Source organism: Cottoperca gobio, chromosome 4 (assembly GCF_900634415.1).
Source record: "Cottoperca gobio chromosome 4, fCotGob3.1, whole genome shotgun sequence".
NCBI lineage: Eukaryota > Metazoa > Chordata > Actinopteri > Perciformes > Bovichtidae > Cottoperca > Cottoperca gobio.
Genome location: NC_041358.1, coordinates 23,719,469 through 23,737,915, shown reverse-complemented (window position 1 = coordinate 23,737,915; position 18,447 = coordinate 23,719,469). Strand labels below are relative to the sequence as shown.

The 18,447-nt window shown below is 44.5% G+C and overlaps 1 protein-coding gene across 1 annotated transcript; it reads left to right on the top strand.

Moving 5' to 3' along the window:
- Positions 1-343: 343 nt before the first annotated feature.
- On the top strand, positions 344-16,694 carry zbtb7a (zinc finger and BTB domain containing 7a). The gene is made up of 4 exons (XM_029429619.1): positions 344-430; positions 9,837-10,400; positions 11,743-12,653; positions 14,786-16,694. Exons 1-4 carry the CDS (start codon positions 344-346, stop codon positions 15,219-15,221), a joined length of 1,998 nt encoding a protein of 665 aa, XP_029285479.1. The 3' UTR covers positions 15,222-16,694.
- Positions 16,695-18,447: the final 1,753 nt, after the last annotated feature.

The window sequence follows — 18,447 nt, the reverse complement described above, 5'->3', positions numbered from 1 at the left end:
TAGTAGCATTAGGCTGTTTGGAATAGGAATAACTCATAACTCATAATTTAGGTCAGGAGTTTTAAGTGTGTCTGAAATGTCACTAGAGTGTGAGTGAATGAAAGAATCCAACTCTAATGTTACTGCTCTGACAGTTGAATTTTCTTCTTTTTTTTCATACGAAGCTCGGCCCTGTTTGATGGCTGGTCTGTACTTTAATACCTGACAGCCTGCTAGCAACATACTGTAGTGTATAATTCAGCCCTGAGTGCTTACGTTAGAGCAGGCTTGGAGATAGTGGGGGTGGTGAAGGCAGAGAGAGCTGGGACTCGTAGTCCACAGCCAGGGCTGTAAAGCAGGCTGAATGGGGTTTCAGAACTCTATATCCCAGAGTGCCTTGCCCATGGCCATCCAGGAAAGGGAACAGCTGCCAGCCTATCCCGACAAGGAGGTGTGGTGAGTGAGCAGCTGTCAAGCCAATGAGAGGAGGGGATGCAGAGCCGAGTTGTGGGCTGAAAACGGAGGGGGGTGAAGTGGTGGTAGTGCTTAGAGGGGTAGGTGTCTGTTTGTGTGGGATCAGGCAAGGGCTTGCCTGTATGACTAGGGCCACTCGCAAGTTTCCTGTCTGGTAAAGCTCGAGCCCTGCCCAGAGACGGAGGCAGCAGAGCTGGCCGGCAGGCAGGGGAGGCAGATAGGGCCCAGGAAACATTTTCTGCCTATTTGGTAAGCACTCCAAAGACATCCACATACACACACAGTGTCTTAAGACTGTGACTGAGAGGAGAAGAGAGGTGAGCAGAAGAAAAGAAAATACCATAGCGTGTTGTGTTTGAAGGAGAGTGAGAGAGATGGGGCTTGATAGAGTTCAGAGTTCTTGACCCACTTGCAGATAAAGGAGGGATCGGCAAATAGGTCAGTGCTGAGTGTAAGGTGCTGCACAGAACACCGCTCAGTGAAATAGTTTGTGTCATAAAGTTTTCATCCACATCAGACTACAGTGTTGTTTCCATCTTATTAAGGCACAATATTCTTTTAATGTCTTTAGTCTACTGCTGTGATGAAATGGCAATGCTGCTATTATCAGTAGAGTGAAAAGGTGCACATTGACAGTTGCGCATCCTGTACCGCTGCTTCCTTCAGGGTGTTACAGTAATTCCACTAAAACCGCTGCATCAGATGTTTGCTAGACTGTGGCAGAGCGACCATGTTGATAACTGACAGAGTACAGGTGGGGTGTTGAGTAATAGTTCATTTGAGAAACCACAGTAAGTGTCATCTCTTCTTGACGAAGGGAATGATGTGACACATCTTGAGACAACTGGATTTCACTAGTAGGGTAACCTGCCTCAGCTAAATCAATGCAACATTTGAATATACAAACTTAAGCTCTGGTTACTTTGTGCACTACGCTGGACAACGTGTGTACTTGCTGATTGATTAAACATTTTCCCAGCTACTCACACCATGGTCAATCTCATGACATCTTTTTTTCCCAGTCCGCTCACCCCCCTTCTTACTAACATCTTGTTAAAAGCAGATTCTAATCTCGCCTGTCATGTCCTGCTTGCTTGTGGCTCGTGGTTTAAAGACTTCACAGTAACCCTGACTGTCTTTGCTCGATAACCAGATGCATATTTTTTTGGCTTTGCATACTTGTTAAACCCGTTTTTTAAACATGTGGGCGCGGAGAGGGTACAAGAAGAGCACGGTACATGAAGACGCCCAACTGCTGGGAAAGTGTTTGGAATGCTTTTAAGAAGACAGCAACAGACAAGGTTGATGACATTTATTATTCAGTTCAATGTCACAGACAATATTAGTTACAGTAAATGTTGTCCTGATGCTACCCTCAATGCCACTTCCTAGGTAACACAAAGTATAGTTTGTTCAACTAAATTCCACCAAGAGAGGTGTGTGTGTGTGTGTGTGTGTGTGTGTGTGTGTGTGTGTGTGTGTGTGTGTGTGTGTGTGTGTGTGTGTGTGTGTGTGTGTGTGTGTGTGTGTGTGTGTGTGTGTGTGTGTGTGTGTGTGTGTGTGTGTGTGTGTGTGTGTGTGTTACCAACAATAGACTCCAGGGGAATTGCAGGGACTTCAGTGGCTGTGGGCAGGTCCAAGACACCACCCATCAATTTGGCGGTGAGGCTGAATACAGTTTGATATTCCTGTATGTTTGTGCCTGCACCACTATGGCCTGAAACTAGCAGGTTCAGACAGACTGAGAAGACAGGTTTTGTGATGTCGCCGTGGCAGTTTGAGGCTTTATTTTAGAGTGAAATGTTGGCTGTATACAATACTCTACATGTTACAGTAATTACATTTGTTCAAAGTTTGTTTATGTGGTCAAATGATGTATTGTCGCCCATATAGTGGAATCAAAATGTCTTGTTGTTTTGTACTTTTATACCAAACAACACAACTTCTGGGCTGCTGTTCTATCTATGTTCATTTAAGTTAACACATTTTAATACTTTCATCTCCCTCTTCCTTGGTGAATTCAGCTTCACTTCCCCCTTATGTTTGGTTCCCCTGGTCAGCTGTTCAGTATACCACAGCTCCCAGCCTGGCCAGGCAGATAGACAGTCCCCTCTCTGTTGTTTTTCTGTTGTTGTGCTAAAGTCCAGGGGGAGTAAAGGGGCTTCTTCTGTTCTCTTCTGGGACATTTATTATGGAGAGGCCAACACAACCTGATCAAATTAGTGGGAGAGGAAGAGGCTGGTGTATTTTTCAGCGTTGGGGTAAAGCTAGGCTTGAATTTTCACACTTTTTGAGTTTGATGATTTCTTGTTGACATATTGAACAATTTCAGCATACTGTCAAAACATGAATTAGTTGAAGGCAGTATAATTGATTGTTATATTGATATTAAACACTGTAGTACAGATGTACCAGAACCTCCTTTTAATCAAGCGGAAAGGGCAACTGATAAGGAAGGGGATATGAGACCAATTTGACACTGTCTGCATGTTGATAGTGAATTGGTTTTGGATGAAACCGGAGAGTAGATGGGTGGGTTGCATTAGAAGTAAGGCTAGCGAGACACAGGAGGGTGGGTGGGCCTGCAATGCTTTGCAGTCTCAGCAAAGGAAAGGGGAAGTGGGTGATGTGGTGGGTACTGTTCAGTGCAGAGTCTGAGACAGAGATGGAGCAATGATGAGATGAGAGCGACAGATGAGAGGAAGAGAGAGAGAGGGTCAGACAGTAGGGACAGAGAGAGTGAGCAAGCAGAGAGCTGGTCATCTGATAACAGAGCGGGTTCTGTTACACGCCTGTCACAGACTCACAGGAAGTCCTCCTTTCCCTGTCGGGCTGCGCATGCACAAAGTGGTGCATGTTGAGCCTGCGGACTGACCAACACTGGCCGGCTGGAGTTCTGCAGGACGACGCTGTGGTAGCGCTCTTTTGATTTTGTTACACTTCCTGGTTGGCAGCATGGCAGTGTCAGAGCATGTTACTCAAGCTAAAAGGAACTCCGACCGTGGATGTGGTTTTATTACACTGCAGCTTGTGCAAGCCTACTGTCCCAACACATGTGTTATAGAAATCATGACTTCACGATAAAATATCCTCCAAAAGACAATGTTTTAGCTGGCATGTTTCTCTGTATGAAGTGACCACACAAATAGAAACACTGAAATACTACTACTTTATTTAAAATGATATATTTTTGCTGAGAATACTACTTCAGTTGTTTTATGGTGTTACAATGCTATTGTAATTTGTGATGCTATACATTTTAGTGGAGTGGCATTGAACTGCATTTGCATATATATATATAATATATAATATATGCATATGCAGTTCATGTTTCTAATATTTTGCATCAATTACACATTACATTACAAATATTACAGTGTAATGCAACCCAACAGCACAAACTACAGACTTAAAAATGACCCGAGAGTTTTATCTTCCTTTTATTATGACAATAAACTATTTAATAGTTTTAAATTTTGTAAATGTAGGAATTCACAGCTGTTTTTTAATTTGCTAGCCTGTGGCTACACAGTTGGTCTGACTGATACAAACAAGCAAGAAAACAAGAAAACAAAAATACAAACATAGAACAGTGTGAGAGTTGCACGAGTAATTAGCAGCAGCAGCTGCAGTTTTCACTTTTCCAGTTCCTTTCCTATCTGGCAGCTCAAACATAGACCTTTATAACATCGTAAAACCCCCTGCTAGCTTCCTCACATAAAACTTTGCCCAACTTGTGGGTGGTTACCTTCCCTCTTAATAAAGCAGGTTACACCAGGTAACTGAATGAGAGCTCTCTGAGTTTATCATTGACATCTGAGCCGGATTCCTAGGCCACTGTACGCTCAGGAGTTATGATTGAGCTTTCAAGTTTAACGCCCTGCCTCGCCCACTACCTTTTCACATGCTTTGTGTCTGTGTTTTGGCTGAACTTCCTGGTTAGTTTCTAGTAAAAGCTGCCAGGCCTAGACCAGCCTATGCAACTTCACTTTTATCAGTCACTTGCCCTCTTCCTGCTTTTCTCCCAATGTGACCAATCAGGTTTCCTTCCACTACTGGCAGCAGTGAGTCACTTGGCAGTGGCAATTGCTCAAAATCCACTCCTCCAAGGAACTGCCACCCCCTCCCCATTCCGATTATCTTGTGTTATCTTGGTCCGACCTTGAACCCACTTGATCTGAGTGAACGTGATTCCGTTGCACCAAGACGGGCTGGGCAGGTTTGTTGCCATAGAGCTGACATAGGTGGTGAAATGAGGACAGGGGAGGAAAGTCAAACAATAAAGAAAGGTTCATGGAGGCATAGAAAAGAGCAAAGGGCTTCCAAAGTCTTCAACTTGTTTAATATCCAGATTTTTCAGTTGTTTTCAGTCCTGACTTTGTATTTCTGTTGCACTCTAATCTTAATACAAACACTTGCATGCATGAAGTGTAAAATCTGGAGTAACCTAAGAATTGTTCTCTTGTAAAAGCTATTAACACTTCACAAGGTGTTTATAAACTGAATGACTGTATTTCAGTACTAAAAGGTGACCCGATCTGTACTGCATTAACATTTATGGGATCAATGATTCAGTTATGTTTGCTCTGACTGCTCTCGCTTGAAGTTGGGTTGCTCAGTAGTTTTGAATTGTGCATTATTTTTGTATGCCAAAGTCTGAGAAACTAGTAACTGAAAGTTATGAATAAAAGGAGACCTAAGGGAGGATATTTGCTTTTAAAATTCCTAAACGGTCCTCCAAAATGGTAATGGTGAGTGAAATAACTGATGTTACTTTTTTTTTTAATAGTTTGATAGTAATTATCTTTACTTTATGCATTTTTCGAGTTAAAAAAAACAACCTTTAAAGATGTTATTGCCAGTAAGGTTAGGTATTTATTTATTTTGTCTATCTTAGAAACATCTGAGGTTGCACAGGGTTAACAGTTTGTTCCTTTGTATTTAGGAATGACTGGTATGTGTCAGCCAAAGACAGAGATACTTTGAGAGTGGAAATTATGCCGTCCTTAGATGATACATATCAGGAATGATAAAAACACATTTACTAACTGCAACCACGGCCTGATGTCAATATGTGTCAGTGAATGACAAGCAAATTGGGTGTGACGGTCTTGGCGTGCGTAGTAGGAACACACACAGCGCAGTCAACTAAAGAAACTGCTTTACAGGAGACCGATGTGGGTTGTTTCATTCCTCAAGTGTGATTTTGATATCTGTCCTTGATGTGTGTGGAAATGGGAAGGGGTGAGATGGAGATGATGAGGGCAGGTTTGGTCCTGTGTTAAAGCAGTTGTTTGACTTGCAAAGCAGACCTGGTTGCTCTTTGATTGGACATTGATAGAAGGCCCTTCCCTGGAAGTGGAACACCAGGGACACAGACCGCTGCTGCGCCGCTTTGTGCTGGGTTGCGGGCCTTGTCACCCACAGGCATGAATTAGTGATAAGGAATGTTTCGAGCCATGGGGAGGTGTCAGGATCAGGTTTGTTGCACTGTGTTTCCTCTTTCTTAGTGCTCTTTGCGGGGTTATCCAGGGACAGGTAGCTCCTGAATGCAGAGTAGTCTCTCCGTGCTTCGTTGGCACTTAATTGCATTTGTGTTTGTGTGTGTGTGTGTGTGTGTGTGTGTGTGTGTGTGTGTGTGTGTGTGTGTGTGTGTGTGTGTGTGTTTTATCTCCTCTCAGCTCAGCGTCTTTACCCCACAAAGCCGTGACCCAGGGTCAGCTATATGTACGGGGGATAACGCGCTACAAAAGCTTGCAACAAAGCTTGGTCTAGTGCAGGTGCTGTGTGTCTGTGTTCGAGAGAAGCAGGTTGGCTCGGGTCTGGATGGGCTCACAGAGATCTATTTCCACCTGTGAAGGACGTGACCAGTAGCCATGCGGTTGCCCTTTGTCTTGCTCTTTCTTCCATCTCATCTCACTCTGCTCTCTCTTCCTCTCTCCCTCCTGTGCCATCTCTCTTTGTCTTTGCCCTCGCCTCCCCTCCCCTCCCCTCGCAGCATATTCAGATGAGGGCTTGGATAATAAAATGTGCTCATGCCATGTCTGACAGTCCGGTTTCATCAGAGCTCTGGGAAAGACATTGGCAGTGTTTGCAGAGACTTTGTGGTCAGCTGTCCATCAAAACTTAATTGAGTTAAGGGAGACGTGCAGTAAGGAGGAAGAAACAGTGCAGCCGTTAAAGATGTGACCAATAATCAAACAAAGCAGAACTCTGTAATATAACCTGTGTTCTTTCAATATATAAACTTTTATAATTATCAATGTTTTGCCGAAATTAATACAATCATTGACCTATTTAGAGGATCATGATAAGTTTGAACAAATGTCTCCTGCCGAAGGCTTTACCTTATTTTCACTTGTGGGCAGGCACAGCTGACATGTTGCTAGATCTCAAGGTGTGGAGACAGAAAGTATAACCGTGGAGAGAAAAGAAAAGGTGAACAGGTAGGGAAAAGGAGAGGCCGCCAGGTTAGGCAGGTTTGGTGGTGGGGTGTAGTGTACAAACATACGAGGAGGGCTGATCTGAAGGAATGTCATTTGAACGGCTAGCAACACACTCAACGCATCCTCTCCTCCCCCCAGCCCCCTCCCGGCCTCACCCCCTGCTGGGTATCCCTGGCAGATGGAGAGGGGGGTTGGCTTGGGTGGATGTCCTATATGTCTGTTTATGTGCGTGTGTGTTTTGTGCGTTATTGATGTCTCCGTGATGTTCCAGTATTTGCATGTGTGATTGTGTTAATAGAGAAATCGAGGATGGCTTGTTCTGCTGAACCCCCCCCCCCCGCCCCCCACTGCGCAGGCTTCAGTCGATCATTTTAATCTCCCCCCACACGTGAGCGAGGGGACAGCCTTTCCTGAAACTTGGCACACAGTACAGGGTGGGGTAACCAGCTCAGACCGGATTGACAACCTCCCTTTTTAATACTGTTGCCTCGCAGCTTGTTGCGTGTCCTCTTCCTCCTCCTGTGGAGTTTTTCCACAGGGTCTGCTCTGGCAGCCCCCTCCCTCCTCCCTTTTCCTCCACCTCCCTTGCTAACCTCCCCAGCTCTCGACTGACACAGAATGAACAAGCTGCACAGTCCAGCTCCCAGCATGCACTCTGATCCCCACTGTACTCTGCCTATCTGTCTATTACTTAGTTTCTTGCACAAGTGCATGCACACACCCCCGCAGATAAAAAATAAAAAAACAGCTACCTGCACACGCACACATATAAAGTACATCAACATCTTCACTTAGTCACAAAGTCACGGTCTGTGGTCGAATAGTCAAACAAACATCCTATAGTCTTTTCCTTAACCTCCTTTTGGAAAACGTCATGAGGTCAAGGAAAGATGTGAAGGAGAATTAACAAGGACTTAGGAAAAGACAACCACAGTGCTAAGAGAATCTGACTTGCACTATGCGATAGCGGATATTCTTTGTTGTTTTTGTTTTTTTAAGCAATTTGAATACAGTGACTAACTGGATTCCTATCCACAACAGAATCCCAATTCCTAAGAATAATGTTTTAAATGTATCCACAGTGTACAACAACAGCGGCGGCAGATGTTACTGTCGGCCGAATGGTGCATCGCTTTAAATGTTGCTGCTGCAAGGAATTGTGGGACGGCATTATCTCCCTATTTTTATTTTTTTTTGTTAGTAAAGGATGGTCCAGTATATCCTACGCTAAAGGAGATACAAAATATTTCGATGTGTGTGTCTGGTCAGAAACCTTCCTAAGCAATTCAAACAATGGAAAATTGTTGTGAGCCACTATTTATTCAGTGCCACCAGAAACTTTCTTTTTGCACATCGTCACACTCGTGTTGTAGTAAATCTGGAAACAATTGTTGTGCCAGTAGATTTGCTTTAAAATCAGTTCCAAGCTGTTGTGACGTTCATCACTGTGGTGTCATTGTGTGGCTTCTCTCCAGTTACTTGGGACACTTGAGTGCAATGTTTGAATTAGCTGTTTTTGCTACTCTATTACATGAGCTACTCCTTCCAAAAAAAAAAGATTATTTACAGCGTTTAACATATGTAGCAAATGTCAACCGCTCACTGTGAAGTTCAGATCCAGGTCAGGACACTCGCAGAGCACAACATGACTTTAGAAACCTTAATTAGTTGTTTTGTTTTGGTATTGAAGAAACGCATCATCGGGAGAGATTTTGATATCGATGGCTTGGGAATAAAAACACATCTTTTCATGAAACTGTCAACGTGTTGATGTGAAAACTCAGTAGAGTAGTAGTTTTTGAATTGCCAAGATTCTAATGAATAAAGATGACTCGTTAGAGTGACTCATTTTAAATTTATTTAGAGACTGAAAAAGTCAATACACAGTTTACTCGGATGAAGGTCATACACATACCATATAGGATAGAGAAAAATAATGTCAACACTTTTTAAATGGGCCATATTAGGTTGCAGATCTACCACCTGTATGTATGCAGGTATGCAGCAGTTTCAGCTTTTTACAGCTGAAAACGATACACATTTACACACAAACTGATATGAACCAACTTTGTAAATTTAGCTGAGAGCGTCTGTATGTGTGTGTCTACCCACTGTGTTATGTACTGTGCACTAATCCCTTGTGGTAGATATACTGTATATGCGTGACAATGTATAATACCTTTGTATCCTCAGGGTTCTTACAGTAGGACTCCTTTTTGTAGCCTCAGGATCTTTAGACGATAATACCAAGACTATATAAGTGGGCTATGTAAGTGTCGTTGAAGAGACTGTATCAGCGCAGCGGCACACGCACGTGCACAATTATGTCGGTTGTTCCAAACTAAGGTTAATGCTGCTCCGATCAGTTCATGATAGTCATAATGAGACTGCTTGTTTCAGTGGGACTGTTGCTTCTGTGCAAAGCAAGCAGAGTTTGTGATTCTTGGAACAGTGAAAAGACTAACAAAGCAGGTTTTGATGAGTTCTATTTAGCTTCTGTAATTCTTGAATTAAGTGTGTTTTAGGATGATCAGAGAGTCAATCTGTCAATGAAGTCTAGTGGCTTTGAGGAGAGCATATTAATTGTATATTTTGTAGGCTTCATAAATAAATAATAAAAATTGTCTTAATCCCTGTTGATTTTATTTATTTTTCATAGGCCTACATTTTCCGTTTGGCTATCGGGCAAGTAGCACAGATTGACTTAAATGGGATCAGTGTTTAAATTTCAACTGTGTCCTCCATGAACGCTTTGTGTGTACTGAGTTCTGTTCTGAAGCATTCCTGTGTATATTTCTGACTGTGGTGAATCAATTAATCAATGTTGCTCTCTCTTTCTTAATCCACATGAAGAAAGTCATGAACTGATTTATTATTTCCTCTTTGTCTTTCCCCTCCATCCCATCCCTCTATCCCCCCCCCCCCCCCCCCCCGCAGACAGGCAGACGGACAGACGGCAGGACGGATACACGGGTGGGGGCTGTGCTAGGCGGCTCGGCGGCAGGCTGGTGGAAGATGTCGTCAGGAGCCGGTGGGAGGGGTGGAAGGCGGCTCAGGGGGACAGCAAGCAGCAGTGGTGGAGGAGGGAGAGGAGGGGCAGGAGAGGCAGAGGAAGGACCCGTCGGGATCCCTTTCCCTGAGCACAGCGCAGACATCCTGGGCAGCCTGAACAAGCAGCGGCTCAGCGGCCTGCTGTGTGATGTGCTCCTGGTTACCGAGGAGAGGGAGTTCCCAGCTCACCGATCCGTCCTGGCGTCCTGCAGCTCCTACTTCCACAAGCTCTTCACTTCAGGGGTCACTGCTGACCAACAGAACATCTACAACATCGACTTTGTGGTGGCGGAGGCTCTGGGAGCGTTGCTGGACTTTGTCTACACAGCTACATTGACAGTCAGTCACAGCAGTGTTGCTGACATCCTTGCTGCTGCACGCCTGCTGGAAATCACACCTGTCCAGGACGTCTGTACACACCTGCTGGACACCAAAGTGCTCTCCCCGCCGGTACAAGATCATTAACTAGAAATAAAATCAGACTAATTTAAGCTTTGGGATGAGATTTGATCTGCTCTGCCTTAGTGAATTAGTGACACAATATGTGTGTTGAAGGATTTATAGCAAAGCACAGACCATCTAAGATGCAGTTCTTGCTGAGCAGATGTGTTGTCGAACTGGAATAACTCATTCAAAATGTAGCTCTTCTGCTTCAGCCACTTAGGGAATGAGGTGTCTGGTCATCATACCACCCCCTTCATTAAATAGTCAGCATAGTCAAGCTTACATCATGGCCTTTATCAGTCTCTCTCACCATGCCAAACACACATCCACAGCATTTGGGTTCAGCACTTACTCATTCTGAGCCAATAGCGTGTGTGCAAGGACAGCATGCTATTTTGCCCACTACAGACGCATCACATCACAGCTACACTTTAACACAATCAAGTGTAGCTGTGATATGCACATGAATGTGCTCCTGGGTATAAGGAACCCCTAGCTGTGCATTCAGGATAACCTGATAGTAATCTGCCTATGCTGATAGGCCTTACTGTAGGTTTAGGTTGTTCTTGTCATCCTTCACCTAAGCTGATGTGCTTTATAGAAAGGGATTTTTAGCCGCGACCAGCAGTTCTATAGCTTGCTATGTCGGTTGGTCGGTCGACCAAAAATTCCCCCACCCTTTGGGCGGGCAAAGTTTTTTCCCTCGAAGGCTTAAATTTGGCATGGAGGTCAAGAGTTTGTGAGGTTGTGTACGTGGGAATGCATGAACGCGTGGGTATAGGGAAATTGCCCTTGTTCTTTTAAATAGTTCTTTTTTTTTCTATATTACTACTGTACATCTGTCTGTCTGTCTGTACATCTGTCTGTCTGTCTGTACATCTGTCTGTCTGTCTGTACATCTGTCTGTCTGTCTGTCTGTACATCTGTCTGTCTGTACATCTGTCTGTCTGTACATCTGTCTGTCTGTCTGTACATCTGTCTGTCTGTACATCTGTCTGTCTGTCTGTACATCTGTCTGTCTGTCTGTACATTTGTCTGTCTGTCTGTCTGTACATTTGTCTGTCTGTCTGTACATCTGTCTGTCTGTACATCTGTCTGTCTGTCTGTACATCTGTCTGTCTGTCTGTACATTTGTCTGTCTGTCTGTCTGTACATTTGTCTGTCTGTCTGTCTGTACATCTGTCTGTCTGTACATTTGTCTGTCTGTCTGTACATCTGTCTGTCTGTCTGTACATCTGTCTGTCTGTCTGTACATCTGTCTGTCTGTCTGTCTGTACATCTGTCTGTGTGAAGAGAGTTAAAATTTCACCTGCAATCATTCTCTTTGTTCCTTGTCATGTTTCACTAGGCGGGCAGTGAGCGAAGAGATGAAGGTGAAGATGAGGAGGGCAAGGGCAGAGGAGGCAGGGAGCAGGGAAACCGTGTGCGGGCCCAGGAGTACCTGGAGTACTTCCTGAAAGGGGCGCAATGGAGCAGCAGCTGCAGCACGCCAGAGCTCAGGGACCTGCCCTCACACCTGCACTTTAACAACAGTAATGGGGGGACCCCCAGCAATGGGGCTCCTGCTGGACCTGGTGAGTACTACTCCCCCCTGGCCCTCGCCTTGGCCCAGGCCACCACACAGGAGCCAGAGGAAGAGGATGAGGAAGAAGAGGAAGATGAGGACGGGGATACGGTGCAGGGGAACGGAGCAAGCCTAAGGTCATCTTATTACCCTCCATCCCAAAATGGTCACTTCTACCTCCCCCCTGAGTCCAGGCTGGGGCAGGAGACAGAGGTTGAGGATGGAAGTAGGGAGGCGATGGCGATGGCGAGGGACAGGGGTTCTGCCAGTGCCCTCCTGCAGCAGATGATGGACTCCATTGAGAGACAGAAGGAGCGTGCAACAACCGGGGAGGAACCGGGAGATGGGGATGACCCCGACATGGAATTTTACTTGAATTATTTTAACAGCACGCAGAATGAGGATCCAGCTTCTGCTGCTGTGACACAGGGAGTTCCGCCACTCTGGTTATCACGGGGCAGAACAGGCCAAGACAGAGGAGGAGGAGGAGGAGGAGAGAGGGGGGTTAGTGAGAGAGGCAGTGGGGGTGGAGGAGGAGGAGGTGGAGGCGAGAGGAAGATGCGCTCTAAGGCCTTCCAGAAATGCCCCATATGCTCCAAGGTCATTCAAGGAGCAGGCAAGCTACCCCGCCACATCCGAACGCACACGGGAGAGAAACCTTATGAATGCGCCATCTGCAAAGTGCGCTTTACCAGGTAAGCCCAATTAATGAAGTGGCTACCCCATGTCACATGCACTAATAGTCTTCAACTTGGCACTGTAGACAAATCGCCCAGCAGTGGGAAACACCACAAAGCCAGGAGTATTAGCGCTAACCAACTTAGCTTTTCATTAGGGAGGTTGCACAGTGAATCTAAATGTTTACCTTGTTCATGGCGTGTCCTTAACCAGGTTTTTGCAATGTCACATTGTAGCCAAATGCTAATCAAAATGCTATGTAGAATATTCTAGCTCTGAGAGAGGGGGGGTCATATGGTTATAAAAGGTCTGTTTTATTGTAACAGCCTTCATAGCAAAGTCCTAGAATTTTAGCATAGGGGTCCTATAAAAGAAGGCTGTGCCATGGTAGTGTTATCTAGTGGAGGGCTGCTATAAAGTGCTGTGTTCTGATACAGAGGGGCCTGTATGGTGCTCTATGTGCTCCAATGCAGTAATTTGAACTTTTGATCTTTGGTTATGTTGATTATTGCCCACGGCAGAGTAGTTACACCCACCCCCCCCCCCCTCCTCTCACTGTCCCTCCTTTACCGCTCTAATGAAATCTGCCATGTGCCACTCAGATAAATGTGGCAGGTCTGTAGCAGGGGACTTCAGTGCACATGGTTTCCCTGTATTTAGGAGTCCTGCCTTTTCCTTGAAATAATTCCTTTAATTAATTAATCAGTGGGCTGCTGGAAATAGATGAAGTTGGCTAGAGATACCCAGAACCTCTGCTGACATGGCAGGTAGGGCCAAGACCAATCTGAATTTGCCTTCTAGCTCAATTCAACCTGCAGTGGGAAGGGGGTATTGTAATCTTAATCCTGTTTGATCAGGGTTAAGAGTGTGCCTCGCACGGTAATAAATCACTCCTGTCCTTTAAATAATTCACCTCAGTCAGTGTGCTGCTTTTTTCCAAGGCTTTGGTCCGTGTGTGTGTGTGTGTGTGTGTGTGTGTGTGTGTGTGTTTCCCCTCACTTATGTACATGTTTCTTTGTTAAGTTCTTTATTTGGGGCACAGTTTGTAAAGACCTGTAAGGGTTGCCGTGGGTTTGTTTGTTTGCTCGTATGACAGCTAATCCACTTACATGGCATACGCGTGTGTTCATGTGTGTATGTGTGTTCAAATAGAGTTGTCTTAACTACGCTTGTTTGTTTAGGAGCCCTCTGCCCTGAGTGCAGAAGGGTTAGGCGATTAAAGTGCTCGGGAGCTAGAGAGATAGTAAGGGCTAAAGGGGGGAGGGGGGGGACAGACGAGAGACAGATGAAGGCCAAGGCAGCTTGATAAAGTTTAGTGGGCAGTGATGTACCAACACAAAGTAAAACATGTTCCAGGATGTGATGAGATGACTTTAGATTTAGAGAAGTCAAGTAGTAGTTTGGTCTTGTTTTGATCAGAGTGTAATAGTTGTATGTGGAAAGTAAGTCTTCTATATGAGCCATTTCATTTAGAAGTGACAACTGCTCTTATACAAAATTCAATCAAATGACGGCTTGTGGGGATAGAACCAGGCTGAGAAATTGATGATATTTCACAGACTCATCTATATTTCAGCACTACTCAAAGATAAACGTCAAGTTTTCAAAAATGATTTTGGAATTGTTCTGCTGCAAAGGACAATGAAGTCCTCGTTTTCTATTCACAAAATAAATGCATTCTTGTAATCTGTCAATTGTTATGGGGTCGTCCTCAAAGACAAGTGAACAGAAATCGTAAAAATAAAAACTGACACAGTGAACATTGAGCTGTCTTGCCCGTCCACAGTTGCGCTCTTGTGTGCAATTACACCGATAAAGATGTAAAGTTTATGGCTTCTCCTCAGTTGGCCTGGCTGCCCTCACAGAATAATCCCATTGGAAGAGATTCAAAAGATGGCTGTTTAATAGGAAATAAAACCATCCAAAGCATATTAAATTGACCATATGAGAATTAATAATATATTTTGAGTTAATTATATATTTGTATATGATATTACTTATCCTGATTAGTAACTGAGGCTGAAAAGAAAACCTGAAGCGGTGTGTGTGTACTGAGTGTATTCAGATAAGTGTAATCTTATCCTTCAGTGCATTTCAATTTTTTGTCTGTGTATCCCGATGTGATTTTGTTTATCTTTCTTTCTTGCAGGCAGGACAAGCTCAAGGTTCATATGCGGAAGCATACAGGAGAGAAGCCTTACCTGTGTACGCAATGTGGAGCCGCCTTTGCTCACAACTACGACCTGAAGAACCACATGCGTGTACACACCGGCCTGCGCCCCTATCAGTGCTCAAGCTGCTTTAAGACATTCGTTCGCTCGGATCACCTGCACCGCCACCTCAAGAAGGACGGCTGCAACGGCATCCCGTCTCGTCGAGGCCGAAAGCCTCGGGTGCGAGAGCCAGGGCTCCTTGATGCTCCCCTGGGCCTGCTGAGCCCCGGCTCCGACACAGGCCCTGGGCCTCGTACCATCAGGGGACGGCGTCGCTCGGAGGCATCCTCAGCAGCAGAGATGGAAGGGGCTGCTGAAGCCCATGCACACAGTCCTCAACTGCAGGAGCAGGCAGGGGAGGCAAGGCCCTGATACTGCAGGGGCGACAAGGACACTGCTGCACACCATAGTCACTCTGCACCGCCTGTGAGACAGGCCAGTGAACAGAGAGGAGAAAAAAACACGCAAAGGCAAACTTTAAAAAAAAATAATAATGAAACAACTAACTATTCCTCTATAAACCAAATCAGGGTGTCACGAAAAATCTAATCTTTATATTTCTTTCTCCTTTTACATTAGGAAATGGAGTAGACTTGCAAGCACTTGAGTCGGTTTATCTGTTAAAGAGCAAAGGACGCTTCAAATCATGCACCCATGACGTCCACTTTCTGGGCCATTTCTTTCTTTATAATATTAAGGGTTTTGTACATTGGCATATGTGCTTAGGCAAATGTATGATAGCTAAAAAGAAACTCTGAGCAACTATGCAGTTGATTTAGATTTTTATTGGTTTTGTCCTCACAGCCTTCAAGCTCTAAGCAAGGTGTCTATCAAGCACCTTCTGGCTGCTGTACGGGTGAAGCGAGGACAAATCCTCCCAGTGAAAACAACTCTTTTTCTATTCTTTTGCAGGTCTGAAATGTACAGTTACCATAGAAACACCATTGTCACAATATGGCATATGCAAGGAAAGCTCACCACAATTTTGATGCAACAGTTTTTTCTCTCTAAATGTTCCAGAAAGAATCAGACAAGGGTTTGATTGAAGTGTTACTTACTCTATACAAATGCATTTTAAGAATCTATGGTTTGTCTTTTTGAAAAACAAATTCATATTGAGTCAAATCCACTTTAATGGGGGCTCTTCAATTGCAGGACTAGGGAATATGAGGGGTGGAGGGTTTGTGTTTTTAAAGCACTACCATCGTCAATGTATCTGTTGGCTTGACTACGTTGCCTCTTATCCCTCACAACCCTGCAATTTCAGCATTTCTGTTTTCCCTTCTTAGATTTTGTCTTAATTTTTCTTGTCGTTGTTCCTTTCTGTTGACTGCTTTGGGTACTTGACACTTTATAATTGTATACATGTATATACAGCAGGTGGTGATATGACATTAGTCCCCTCTTAATGTCGAGGTGTACTTACCAATCGGGTTTTTCCTCTTAGGCTTGATGTCATATTTCTCACAGAGTGAAGCTTGTGGGTGGTTGAAAAAACCTGTATGAATGTTTGATGAAAAAAAACAAAAACATTGAGTCACCCATTTGTCCTAAACTTAAAACACTTGACTTGTATAGTTCCTGCCCAAAGGATGAGGAGGTCGATTGAATGAATGTGCTTAACTTTGTGCAGTTTTTCGGATTCTGTCCTTGTGTGACAAGGCGCGGGTAGCATTTAACCAACCGCAGGTTAAAGGAATGGCAGGGAGCCCGAGTGAGAGAATGACAAAGAGTACGAAGAAGAGATAGATGAGCACCTTTTTTTTCTATGTTTGCACAGCTTTACTAAAGATATCCAACAGAGCGAGAGCGAGAGAGAGCGAGAGAGGTATATTTAAAGGAAGTGGGCTGGTGTTGGGTAGGGAGTGAGAGGAGGTATATGTATCATGCTTATTCCAATCTTTTTTTTTTTTTTTGCCCTAGGGACCACACAACCGTGAGGCAACCTGTATGATGAAGAGAGCAATAAATACCTGTCCAAGTTGGGAGGCCAAATAGGAGCGCAGCTGCAGCTGGTTGATGGGGGAGGGGAACAAGGGGAAGGGGAGGGGGATCTCACAATGTCTGTTGCATTCCAAAAAATAATCTCCCCCAGCTCAGCCACGTTTCCAGGCAGGAGGGGATCAAATCAGGCCTTTTCTCTCCCTCTCTCTCCCTCTGTAGTCCTCTAATGCCCCCGAACTAGCCTGGAGGGGATATTATTATATTAGAGCCTGGTGTTACTGTGGGTAGGACGCCTGGTGCTGGCAGTTTAGTGTGCGAGTGTGTTTATATGTACGCGTGTTTGTGCACATGTGTGTGCGTGGCAGCCAGGGTCGCTCTGGCCACATCATCACTGTGTGAGTCAGCCACAGCCTGTTCAAACATGCACCCTGAGCTGCCAGCCCCAATGCACTTTCTCTGTCTCTCACACACATGTTCACACACACACACACACACACACACACACACACACACTCAGACACAGAGACACTCTGCTCACTGGGTCCAGGTACCCTGTAGAGAAGGAAAAAAACACCAGAGCTGACATATCGATTTGAATATTGTAAGTGACTCGTACATCTGGATTTGTTAGTCTTAAAATATGGAAGTTGTGTTATTGTACAGCGAATTCAATATTATTTTCCAAACTAGCACATTGAGCCTTTGAGTCAAGAAGAGAACATGCGTATGATTAAGAGTCTCTCTCCCCCCCCCCCCCCCCCCATCCTACTCCCCACCCTGTAATATCTGCAGTAGTGCTGTAGCTCAACTATTGGTCCTTTGTACCTTAATTGGAATGAGGCAGGTTATGAATGCACTTTGTTATTGAGGAGGGCACTATTGTCAACGAAACGGGTACTTTGAAACAAACCAGTTGCAATTGAGATCAGTCCTTCCTTCTGTCCGTGGTGGTGAAGTTAAGCTCCTTCACTGGTTTTGTTCAGGTTTTGACGACAAGCTGCCAAAAAAATACACAGAAATATATATATATATATATATATATACGATATGTTCAGATCTCTAAAAAGAGGCGCCATGTGGGTTCCAATACAAATATGTTGGGTTTAAGAAAATACTAAATTAATCCCTATAACTGATCGCACTTGAAGTTAGTTGTTGCTGAAATCTAGTGAGTTGTCTTTATGTCTTAATGTAAAGGAAGGGGCTAAAAGGAACAGGCAGGCAAAGAAGAAAGGGCACTGTGTGTGTGTGTGTGTGTGTGTGTGTGTGTGTGTGTGTGTGTGTGTGTGTGTTTACATGCATTTTTGTTTTGTGCATGTGCACAAGCATGCGTTGTTGGCTGGCAGGCTGGAGGGTCTCAGGACAAGCTTGGATAAACAAACTTTGCGTCTGCCCCATCTGTTCACCAGCTACTCCCATAACTACACGTGTTCTCCGAGGAACCGCAGTGATAATAGGTCCACGGTACCACAGAAGCAAAACTACCATGTTGTAAAACAACTCATCGGACAGTTGCTTGTTTACATCACGGCTCTCTTGGTGCAGATTTGCATAACTCTTTGTTTACCCTTGTTGGTTATTATCAGGGTTTGGCTATGTCTTGAGAGTTTTAGTTTCTATTTTTGGTTCTCTGTTATGATAAAGATGGGGTTCA

Bases quoted from the DNA above. Each gene is read 5' to 3' on its own strand.
- zbtb7a (XM_029429619.1), top strand. From the start codon at position 344: ATGGGGTTTCAGAACTCTATATCCCAGAGTGCCTTGCCCATGGCCATC. The intron at 431-9,836 runs GTGTGGTGAGTG...CCCCCCCCGCAG, and splicing joins CAGCCTATCCCGACAAGGAG to ACAGGCAGACGGACAGACGG. The intron at 12,654-14,785 runs GTAAGCCCAATT...TCTTTCTTGCAG, and splicing joins TGCAAAGTGCGCTTTACCAG to GCAGGACAAGCTCAAGGTTC.